Here is a 12,678-nt window from a genome sequence, read left to right on the forward strand (position 1 = left end):
GAGAGCAGCCAGCTTCATATTCCTGCATGAAAAAAATGTATACATATGCACACAGATGTGTACAAATGTACACATTTGGCCCATGATGGTCTGAAGCCAGTAAAAGATGGTCCACTAGGAAGCAGCACCTATGAAGACAAGGAATGCTTTTCCCTTTCCTGAGGTAGGAATACTCGGGAAAGGTACGAGGGTTCAATTCCCTAATGGCAATGTGCATAGGCTCTGCACCCAGAATGTCAGGGTCCATGTTCCTGGCTTTTCCACTTAATTTCTATGGCAATGGAATATGTACTTCTCTCTGTGCCTCATGGGGACAATAATAGTTACCCATCTCATAGGATTAAATGACTTCATAAATATAAGGTGCTGAGAACAGGGTCATAGTGAATGCTCAATGAAAGTCTATTTTTATATATTTTGCTCCTTATCATTCTGTATTAGGGCTTGGTGGGGCTCATGGCAGGCACCCCAAAATATGCCTCAATGTCATATTATTTTGAATTAAAGTTACTTAAGAAATGGCTGATACAAGAGGGACTCTGACCCTCCTGTCTCCCTGAAAGCAGGAAATAAATCTTCCATGTGACAGGTGCCCTCCCTGTACTGGGAGATAGGAAGACATCCTTATCACCAGAGATAGGGAATTCAGGCCAAAAGACTACCTAAACAAACCTTGTTATTTCCTTCCTAACTCACTACCCAAGTCCAAACTGTTTAAATTCCTTACTAATTAGCACCCAAACCTAAATTTCTTTGTTCTGTCAATTCCTCTCAAATTAATTTTGTCTAAAAATATAAAAGCTAACGCTTTGGCCACTTCTTGGGTCCCATTACTATGAGACTTCTGTGTGCAAGAATTAAAATTTGTTTCTTTTTCTCCTTTTAATCTATTTTGTGTCAATTTTATTGTTAGTCCAGTCACAAGAACTCAAAAGGGGTAGAGGGGGAAATTACCCACTCCTTGACAGGCTTCACCCTAATTTTGTTTAGTGAAAAACCCTCCAGGTGCTTTGGCCAATAATCTCAGTTTCAAATACATATTGAAATGTCCCATAGTGTTTTTTTGTTTGTTTTTTTAATTTCTATTGTTTAAGACAACCAGTTTTTGTTTTTGTTTTTTTAGTTTATTTATTTTGCCTGCGCTGGGTCTTCGTTGCGGCACGTGGGCTTCTCTACTTGTGGCACGTGGGCTTAGTTGTGTTATGTGGAATCTTATTTCCTTGACCAGGGGTCGAACCCGGGCCCCCTGTGTTGGGAGCTTGGAGTCTTAACTACTGGCCCACCAGGGAAGTTCCAACAAGCTCCCTTTTGTAGAAAATCTTTCCAATAATTTGGCCTCTCTGTTCTGTGACTTCCTCTTCCAGTAACTAAATCCCCCACTCACCTCAGCCACTTATTTCGTGGCCAGACCCAAGACTTGTCATTAACTGCATCTCTTCCACAATCTCAATTTCCTGTAGCTTCAGCAAGTTAATGTGCCTACCTTACGCAGTAATTCCCATAGTCTAACCTGAATTCATCTATAACGGCTCAGGAAACAAATTCTCCAACCGCAATGCCTGGTTCTGTGAACCAAAAGAAGAAAAATTAAAACTTCTCTTCCCAGCATTCACAACTGCTGGAGTTCTTTCTGTTTCCATCCCTATTTTAATCTCAGTACTTTTGGGGAACAGAATTCCAAAGATGCAATGTACCTATCTTTCCTTTCCTGATATTGTCTGTGAACTGTTGACTCTGAATTCCTATAGAAAAACAAGAGAGAAGGATAATTTGCTACTTGGGCTATCTGAAAAAGCTGTACACATATGGTAGAAAGATAACTGTCCAAATTTTTGGCATGGTACAGATTATAGATCTCTGAGTCAGGAGAAGCCAGTAGAAGGACCAAGCAGTTTCACATCTTTTTTTTCAGACAGATTTTGTATCATAAGGTAAAGCCTGAGCACACTAAGGCAGTTTTTCTCAATTCAGCCTGCTCTGTCTTGTAATCAATGGAAATTTTGTCTACATTCTAGAACTTGGTTCTTCATCAGTTTTCAGCATTATGATTTTTCTTTTTTTTTTTTTTGGTCTTTCAGTGGGAAGTTATGTGATACTACATTGGGGGCTACTAGGCAGATACCATTTTAAAACTAAAAATTGTTTAGTGTTTTTTTTTAACAAGGTAAAAATTCAGTAAACATAGTTTCAAACATCTCATAAAAAGCTAAGCCATTTTAGAATATCTTAAAAAGATTCTCCCTATTTACTTCTGTATTAAAAAAGTAAATAAATTAGATTGGGGGGGATGTATTTTAAACTGCTTCACACATTATGCAAAGAAGGAACCATGAGAAATGAAGAACAAAAATAAAAATATCCCTGGATAAAATCCACGTGTACAGAAGATGATTCAGGATGTTATAAATAACTCATAGGAGGTAAAGCAAACATGCAATATTTATATATCATTCTCTGAAGAAAGGGTATATTTTATTAATCCTCAAGTTCCTTAGCAGATTAATAATAAAAGCTTAGTATATATATCAACAAGTCCAACTGCTGGGCCCAAAGAAAACTCAAATTAATTTAAGGTGAGTTTGCTTCTTTTTCATCTGATTCATCATCCATAACCTAAAACAAAAGAACAAAGAGAATTTAAGAATTAAGGATTAGAAATTGCTATTTTCCTGATTTTAATATTACTTGCTTACCTGAAATACTCTAATCTATAACAATGCGTGTCAATCCAATAAGAATAAATCTACCAACAGCCCCCAAAGCACAAGGTTTGCATCATAACCTGATATTCTAAAAACATAAAAGCAAATTGAATATTAGCAAATTAATTAAAACGTTGGTCTCTTTTCCTTGTCCCAAAGGAGGCTTCCAATAGCAGAGTCTCAGCTGGACAGAGAAGACTATAATAACTGGTATTTCCTAGCTGTATGACTAATATATATAACTGACATTCCTGCTTTTTTTTCCAAAAGCACCTTATTTCCTTAAATATATTCTAGGGAGCTATACCAAATTGTTACTGTAAAAATATATATTAGAAAAATGAATCACTAAAAAAGGTAAAGAAACAAAATATACTAGCAACTAATTATTTTGGTCTTACTGACATAAACGTTCATTTTAAACCTTAGAAGAATGTGAAGATTTTCATTTCAAGTAAGTTAAGAAAGATACTAATGAATACTTGAAGAAAAAAAAGAACAGATTAGTATCTTTTCATGAGTTAATATATTACTCAGATACTAAAAACCAACTCCTTTGGAAAGGAAAAGAGTTATATAAACCTAAGACTATTTTTTCTCTTCACCGTATCTACTATAATTATATGCCAATTCAGGTTTATAATCCAACTGCCAATTCATCACCCACCCTGGACAAGTGAATAAAAACCTTCCTTTGTCAATCGACCAAAGTGTTAACTACTGTAATTTTAAAAAAAGGCATGTAGAGGGGCTTCCCTGGTGATGCAGTGGTTAAAAATCCACCTGCCAATGCAGGGGACATGGGTTCGAGCCCTGGTCCGGGAAGATCCCACATGCCGTGGAGCAACTAAGCCCGTGCGCCACAACTATTGAGCCTGCACTCCAGAGCCCATGCTCTGCAGCAAGAGAAGCCACCACAATGAGAAGCCCACACACCACAACGAAGAGAAGCCCTGCTCACCGCAACTAGAGAAAGCCTGTGCACAGCAACGAAGACCCAATGCAGCCAAAAATAAATAAGTAAAATAAATAAATTTATTTTAAAAAAGGCATATAGAGGATAATGGAACAAAAATTAATTTTAAAAAATCCAGATGAATCTGGCTCTGATCTGAAACAATCAATGGAAAAACAATTCCCTCATAGTTTCTTCTGGGTTGAGTAAAAAATGGATATTTACTTCCAAGGAATTGATATTTTTATATCTAATCTCAGCAGCACCCAATCCAAAAAATTTTGTCAATCAACTTCTATTTTAGGCAAAAATATTATTTGGAATGTTTCTAAATATTTAATACAAACTATGTAAACAACATTTACAATACACAAGGCTAAGTGTTGAAGAACACAAAGACCTAGATACGATTACAAACCTCTCAAGGAAATTAACCCTGAACAGAAAACTGAAACAGAAACACAGAAGCTTTGCACAGAACTACAGCTTAATTCCAAGTGAAGGACTGATAAGAATTTCAGAGAGGAGACGGCATGTATTGTACCAAAAGGACAGGTCTAAATACTACCCAGAGATGAGTGAGTCTCACAGGAGCTGAGAGGAGATGATGCCCTCTCCTTAAAGGCACAGAATTACCTGAAGAGTTTTTTCAAATTTCTAATTTCCACACGCTCTTTCCTTACTTGATAATCTCCATAAGGCCATGCCTCTTGTTTGAGAATTACTGCAGTGAACATCACTATCACTGCTGAGAAAGTACTGTACTATATTCCTTAGATACCTTGGGGCAGAAAAAATGTTGACATCAGGCTATAGATAAAGCTCTATTACTCTACTCAGTAGTCTGTTTTACTGTACAACAAAGTATGATTTCTTGATGAGCTCCCTGCCTGCACATTTAAGAACAAGAAGTGTTTAAATACGAAGTAGTGGAGCTCTTCCACTAAAGACTTCTAAACCTCATCTATAAAATTTCATCATGTTTTGAATCCCCTTTTCATAACTTTTCTAGAGCAGCAGTATGCCCTCTGAGTCTCAGCTTCCCATGTACAAAATGGAAATGAGTTACTTAATATTAATACACTGTGTCATTAGAAGATAAATGAGGTAATACTTGTAAAAACGCTGGGCACATAGTAGGTAATTCATAATACTAAAGTTAATTCTTAAATAAGGAGCCTGCAAGTCTGATAAAATGGTAACACAACGATATAACCCTGGAAGAAAATGTCAGGTCATGAATTTCTTTTCTTTCCAAAAAATTCATTTTAATATTAAATCTAAACTGTCATACAATATTGGCATACCTGTTCTACACCTTCTACTTCTGGAATATAAAACTGCAGCATGTTCTGAATTCCATTTTTCAGAGTAATGATTGAACTGGGGCAGCTGGTACAAGAACCTTGGAGTTTCAGCTGTACAATGCCATCTTCAAAGCCTTTATAGATTACATCTCCTCCATCTTCCTGCACAGTTGGCCTGCAGCCATAGAATATTTGTGATATATTTAAAATAATAGAAGTTTTTGTCAAAAAAATTTAATAAAACTCAGAGCTTAGATTTTCTATTAATAAATGCAGTTAGAGCTACTTTTATAATCAAGAACAGTAACTGCAGCTAGTCTCATTTGTAATTTTTTTTAACTTTCAGATAAAATGCCAAAATTCATTCATACAAATACTTTATCTGCTTATTACATTTTAATCTTGCTTATTAATAATCTTTCTTAAGCATTTAAGATTTCAAATTTCCTAAAAATTATACTGATTACCTAAGATATACTCATTCACTTCTTTTAAGTGAACAGAGTGAGACTGACATGCGCTGGCTTTTTTTTTCTAGTTAAACTTTTCATTGAAATATAAATACAGAAAAATGCATAAATCATGTATGATCAGTTCAGTGAATTTTCACAAAGTGAACATACATTTGTTCTAGACCAAGAAACAGACACTACAACCCCAGAAGTCACCCTGTTCTTCCTTCTAATCACTCCTCCCAACCAATGGTAACCATTATCCTCCCTGCTATCACCCCTGATTAATTCTGCCTATTTTTTAACTTTATAATTTATAAATATAAATTGCGTTTAGAAAACACAAACTATTAACTCTTTTTTAATCTGGCTTCTTTTGCTCTTTGTGAGATTCATCCACATTGTGGCATATAGTAATAGTTCATTCAATCTCACTGCTGCACAGTATTCCATTAAGTGAATATGCCAGAATTTATCCATTCTATTGTTGATGGACATTTGGGTTAACAGCAGTTTTTTGCTTTTACAAATAGTGCAGCTGTGGAGATTCTTGCAAATGTCCTTTGGTATACATATATATTACAGCTGGGAATGTACCTGAGAGTAGAACTGCTCATCAAGAATATGGATATGTTCAGATTTAGTAGATACTGCCAAATAGTTTCCCAAAGTTATATAAACTTATATTCCCACCAGCAGTACATGAGAATTTCTGTTGCTCCACACATCCTTACCACCAATTGGTGCTGTCAATCTTAATAATTTTAACCATTCCAGTGGATCTGCAGTGGTATTTCATTGTAGTTTTAATTTGAATATTCATAATGACTAATGAGGATGAGCACTTTTTCATGTTTAGTGGTCATTTGGTTATTGTCTTTTGTGAATTATTACTCCAGTGTTTTTGTGAAGAGACTGCTCCAGTCTCTATTTGTTTGTCTTTTTCTTAACAACTTGTAAGAGATTTTAAATATATTCTGCCATATATATAAATATCTTCTAATCTGTGCTTTGCTTCTTCACTGTAAATGATGCCTTTTGATGAAGAAGTCACAATTTTATTATAGTCCAATTTATGTCTTTCCCTTAGTTTGTCTTGTCTTGTCAAAAAACATTTGCCTACCCAAAGGTCATGCAGATATTCTATTTTGAATTTCCTTTGTGATTTCTTTGTTGACCATGGGTCTTTTTGAAGACCATTGTTTAGTTTTCAAATACATAGAGATTCTGTATATACCTTTTTGGAAATTGACATCTAGCTTAATCTCACTGTAGAAAACAATATTCTCAATTATTTCAATCCTTAAAATTTGTTCAGCGTTAAGACTCAGAATACAGCCTCTTTTAGTAAATCTTCCATGTACACTTGAAGAAAATAAATATTTTGTTCTTGTTGGGTGCAATGTCCTATGTGTGTCAGTTTAGTCAACTTTGTTAATCATGTGTATAACTCATATTTTATGAGAGTCATTTTATATGTTTGCTCTATTTGTTATTGAGAGAGATGTGTTGGTCTCCCATTATAATTGTGGATTATATAATTCTCCTTTTAGTTCTCTCAAATAGTCTTCATTTATTTTGAAACTGTTATTAGATGCATACAAGTTTAAAATTGGTATATATTCCTCATAGAAATTACCCTTTTATTATCATGAAAGATTTCTCTTTATTGCTAGTAATGTCTTTAGCTATAAAGTATATTTTGTCTGATATCTGTATATCTACATCAGCTTTCTCTTACTCATTTTTTGCATGCTATATATTTCTCTATCTTTTTACTTTCAACCTTTCTGTGTCCTTATATTTAAGGTGTATACCTCTTACAAGCAGCATGTAGGTTTTTTTTAATAGCCGATCTGACAATCTTATTTTGTTAATCAACCCACGTACATTAAAATATAACTACTAATATGTTTGGGTTTATAGTACCATCTTATTATTTATCATTTTGCATTACTTTGGATTAAACAAGTATTTTTTTTTATATTTATTTATTTATTTATTTGGTTGCGCTGAGTCTTAGTTGTGGCAGTTAGGCTCCTTAGTTGCAGCTCGCAGGCTCCTTAGTTGTGGCAGACGGGCTCCTTAGATGTGGCTCGCCAGCTCCTTATTTGCAGCTTGCTGGCTCCTTAGTTGTGGCACGTGAACTTTTAGTTGCGGCATGAGAACTCTTAGTTGCGGCACACATGTGGGATCTAATTCCCTGACGGGGGATCAAACCCAGGCCTCCTGATTTGGAAGTGTGGAGTCTTAACCACTGTGCCACCAGGGAAGTCCCCGTATTGTTTTTTATTATTCCATTTTCCCCCTCTATTGGCTTGGTTATACACAGTCTTTTACTGCTGATTTAGTGTTTATTACACAAGATGCCTATTTGATTTCTTAAACTCTAATATAAATTAGTACTTTTATCAATCCCCAGATAATGCCAAGAATGAAGAATACTTACTTTTTTTTTTATTCTTTTTTTAAAAGATTTTTTGATGTAGACCATTTTTAAAGTCTTTATTGAATTTGTTACATTATTGCTTCTGTTTTATGTTTTGGTTTTTTGGCCCTGGGGCATGTGGGATCTTAGCTTACTGATCAGGGATCGAACCCACACCCCCTGAATTGGAAGGCGAAGTCTTAACCACTGGACCGCCAGGGAAGTCCCAAAGAACACTTACTCTTATACTTATCACCACCTTTTATATCTTTGTCATGCATTTTTTTTTTTAGTAGGTTAACCCTTCTTTTAAAAAATTTATTTTGGCTGCGCCAGGTCTTAGTTGTGGCACACAGGATCTTCGTTGTGGCATGCGGACTCCTTAGTTGCAGCATGCATGTGGGATCTAGTTCCCTGACTAGGGATCAAACCTCAGGCCCCCTGCATTGGGAGCTTGGAGTCCTACCCACTGGACCACCAGGGAAGTCCCCTTTGTCATGCATTTTAATTCCAGATATATTAAAAACCCTATAGGACATTGTGAGGCCCTTTTTGCCATATACTCTATGTCTCTCATACTTTTTTGCTGTATTTTCCATTCTCTTTTCTGTGCTTCAGCTGGGTATTTTCTATTGACTTATATTCCAGTACACTAATCTTCTCTCCAACAGTATCCAATGTGATGTTCAACTAACCTAATGAGTTCTTAAGTTTAGCTATTATACATTTTAGTTCCAGAATTACTTTTTCTTTTTTTATAGATTCCAGTTTTCTGATGAAATTCTTCATCTCACTTTCTATTTTCTCAAACATTTTATTCACAGTTATTTTAAAGATCATGTCTGATAACTCTCACATCTAGGTTATCTATGGATTTGTTTTATTTTCTCTTGGTCCAGTTTCCAAATTCCATGCCTAGTAATTTTTGGACAATGAATGATGAACAATGTACACGAAAAACTGAAGTGACTCAGGATTATATTACATCAGAAAGGATTCACCCTATCTTTTGGCAGTAGCTCAACCTGCTGTGGAATTAGGTTCACTCAATACTGGACTACAGTTTTATAAGGCTTGGTCTACCTCTGGTTTGTCCACTTTCAAGGGGATAGTCCTCTAGAGAGTCCAACTAAAAGTCTGGGTGTTCCTTGAGGCCCCACACTCCTTGACAGATCCTAAACTCCAATTTTTGTCACCACCCCCAGCACCATAAAACTGCCAAAACTCTGCTCAGCTTTTCAACTGCTTTTTGTTTGACTTCTTAGTCTCTTCCCCTCCATAGCTAAGAACATGTAAGTGCCATGTGGGGAGAACTTCTGAGTATTAAGGCTTATTTTTTTCTTTTCTCTGGGATCTTGCCCTTTAAAGTCAAAGCTTCATTGGAAACCCAGAATTTTAATTTTTGTCTTCCCATCTCTACAAATTTGCTGAAAGCAACATAGTTTCTCTGATTCTTAGCGACTGCCCTTTGCCCAGCTTCTCATATTCTAACCTCACATCAAGAATCAGCGAATGCCCCGAGGGAAGTTTCAATGTGCTTCCCTTCTCTACAGGACCTTATTTGCTTTGGCAGCTATCTAATACTGTCCAACAACAACAAAAAAATTTTTTTTTGTATTTTATCTAGCTTTTTTGGGAATTGTCAGCAGGACCATTGGTCTGCTACAAGCAAAAGTGGAACCCTATGGTTCTCTACCCATTTAAATTTATTCTTTTGGGGTAGCAGCCTGAAAAGAGGTGCTCCTCTCCTCACAATTCTCCCAAACGCTGTTAAGCCATTTTTTTCTTACTAAGAAATTTGGTATTATAACAATATCAAACCCAAATGGTGACCATGAAAGATAAATTATTATGTTTAGACAGAGTGTTATAAATTGTGAGTGAATATAGAGAATGTACAGGCTTTAAATTCAATTGTCATGGTTACCTATTTTGGTTTACATTAACTTATACTTATTTTGTTAACTCTACTACAACCTCAGAGACAAACCAAAAGTATACTGCTACAATGAAAATTGGCTCTGTAGTATTGATATATCTGATCTCAGGTAGAAAGATGAGCACATACCGTATTCTAGTATCTAACAATTCCTTAATCATTGCCACAACTTCATCATCATCTTCAGATCCTAGAAACAATTATGAATAAAACATATCAACAGTAGAAATTTTATATCCATGCAAGTACAAACATTAAAACAGAGTGATTTTAACTTAGGGGAAATGTAAAGGTCATTCATTTGATTATCTGAAGAAAAATTAAGGAGCACTGATCAACATTTGGCGATAAATGTGAATACTGAATAATCTAATCTACTAATTATGTTAGGATTTGAATGTTTTGGCCAATATATTTGTAAACTTTCATCCTTCTCAAGAATTGAAAAGTAGCAGAGAAAAGATATTGTCTGAATTTTGATGAAAACTTTGAGACAAAACAGCACACCTGCTTTGTAAGTTAAGTTATATTTTCAATTTCTCAATTTAGTGGTTTTCAAAATGACAATCATACTAAATACAGACGTAAGCCTTATGGAAACTCTAAAATGTTTTACAAATCTGAGCAAAAACTTGGTTTTTTCATTTTGTTTCATTTTTGTTTTTCTTTTACTTTGTAAGGTCATATACCGATCTTCACGTATGCCTATTTTTATGGGTTTTATATTTTTTTGAAGAATTTCTTTACCATTGGGAAAATTAAAATGCAGCTAATTCAAATTACACTGTGACAAACACTAGAGTTCTGGCAACAATATAAGTATCAACATATTAATATTAAATTATATCAACTTTGAATTTTTTAATAAAAGAAATAAAATATAATAAAGTTAAAATTCTCTTACATCAGCAAATCTACATTCCATTCCACACCATCACTTCCACAGGCAACCACTATCATGACTTTAGTGTATATCCTTCGAGTACATGTTAACATTTACAAGTCTGTATTTATACACACTATACACACTGTTCTATACCTTGTTTTATTTCTATTTAATATACCTAAAAGGTTTTTCCGTATCAGCATATAAAGATATGCCTCAATTTAAAAATTAGGTGCATAGGGCCTTCCTGGTGGCGCAGTGGTTGAGAGTTTGCCTGCCGATGCAGGGGACACGGGTTCGTGCCCCGGTCCGGGAAGATCCCACATGCCGCGGAGCGACTAGGCCCATGAGCCATGGCCGCTGAGCCTGCGCGTCTGGAGCCTGTGCTCCGCAACAGGAGAGGCCACAACAGTGAGAGGCCCGCGTACCGGAAAAAAAAAAAAAAAAATAGGTGCATAGTAATTTTTGTATGGCTTTGTCTTCATTTGGCTAGTTTTTATATTATTTCAGTTGTTTCTAGTTTGCTATTTCTAACAATCCTGCAGTATACATGCTTACGTAAAGTATATATCGGTGTATTTTTGCATATATATCTAAGAGATAAATTCCTAGTTCTGCTGGACTTCCTTAGTGGCACAAAGAATCTGCCTGTTGATGCAGGGGACATGGGTTCGAGCCCTGGTCTGGTAAGATCCCACATGCCATGAAGCAACTAAGCCCGTGGGCCACAACTACTGAGCCTGTGCTCTACAGCCTGCAAGCCACAACTACTAAGCCTGCGTGCCACAACTACTGAAGCCCGCACACCTAGAGCCCATGCTCCACAACAAGAGAAGCCACCGCAGTGAGAAGCCCACACACCACAACGAAGAGTAGCCCCCGCTCACCACAACAAAGACCTTAACGCAGCCAAAAATAAAATGTAAATAAATAAATAAATTTATAAAAAAAAAAAGAAAGTACTCTTTATATAAAAAAAAATTCCTAGTGCTGGGTCAATAGGCTTGTGTATTTTTAAGTTTTGGTAGATGTCAAATGGCTCTCAAAATGTTATATCAATTTTACATACATGTCCATCAAGAATACATATAATTTAAAATTTGTATTATTATTTAAAATTTGCATAAATGGTATATATGTAAGAACATATAAATAAACTCTTCAGTTTTCCTTTATCACTTCATATTTTTTATATCTTTCCACATTGATATCTCCTAATCAAGTTCACTCCTTTTAACTGCTAACATATTTTAAAAATATTTCAATGAACATGCTTCCACATGTTGCCTTGTGTATATTTATCACTCATTTAGAATATATATTATCTAGAAGTGAAACTGATTCATTTAAAGGTGATTATACAAATGTTTGTGTGTGTGTAGATATACGTATACATATACACACACACACACACACACACAAAACAGTATCTGTACGATATTGGAGAAAGGAAAAATTTCATCAACAACAAATATAATAATCACAGCTAGTATTTGAGATCCATGTGACGTTACTCTTCCAAGTGCTTTACATACAATAACTTATTAAAACAATGTACACAAAACAGAAACCACAAAGGATAAGATGAAAATATGCAACTCCATTAAAAAGAAAAACTTCTGTGCTTGCTTCAGCAGCACAAATACTAAAACTGAAATGATACAGAGAAGATTAGCATGGTCCCTTCGCAAAGATGATACACAAATTTGTGAAACGTTCCATATTTTAAAATAAGAAAAAATTTCTTTCTTGTTTTCTTACATGGGACTTTTGTTTTTTTTAGTTTTGGCTGTGTTGGGTCTTCGTTGCTGTGCGCAGGCTTCCTCTAGTTGCGGTGAGCGGGGGGCTACTCTTCGTTGCAGTGCACAGGCTTCTCATTGTTGTGGCTTCTGTTGCTGTGGAGCACAGGCTCTAGGCACATGGGCTTCAGTAGTTGTTGCACGCGGGCTCTAGAGTGGAGGCTCAGTACTTGTGGCGTACAGGCTTAGTTGCTCCATGGCATGTGGGAT

At 35.6% G+C, this 12,678-nt stretch overlaps 1 protein-coding gene across 4 annotated transcripts in view; it reads right to left on the bottom strand.

The window, feature by feature from the left end:
- Positions 1-654: 654 nt before the first annotated feature.
- Positions 655-12,678, bottom strand: part of NFU1 (NFU1 iron-sulfur cluster scaffold) — a 29,600-nt gene continuing 17,576 nt past the window's right edge. For all 4 annotated transcript variants that reach the window (XM_082851655.1, XM_082851658.1, XM_082851656.1 and 1 more), the window contains 3 exons: positions 9,913-9,973; positions 4,965-5,139; positions 655-2,613 (listed from right to left, as the gene is read on the bottom strand). In XM_082851655.1, the coding sequence (XP_082707781.1) occupies positions 2,569-2,613; positions 4,965-5,139; positions 9,913-9,973 (281 nt within the window). In that variant the 3' untranslated portion in view covers positions 655-2,568. The remainder of the gene's footprint in view (positions 2,614-4,964; positions 5,140-9,912; positions 9,974-12,678) is intronic.

The sequence above is a fragment of the Leucopleurus acutus genome (assembly GCF_964270905.1).
Source record: "Leucopleurus acutus genome assembly, chromosome: 12".
Classification (NCBI taxonomy): Eukaryota; Metazoa; Chordata; class Mammalia; order Artiodactyla; family Delphinidae; genus Leucopleurus; species Leucopleurus acutus.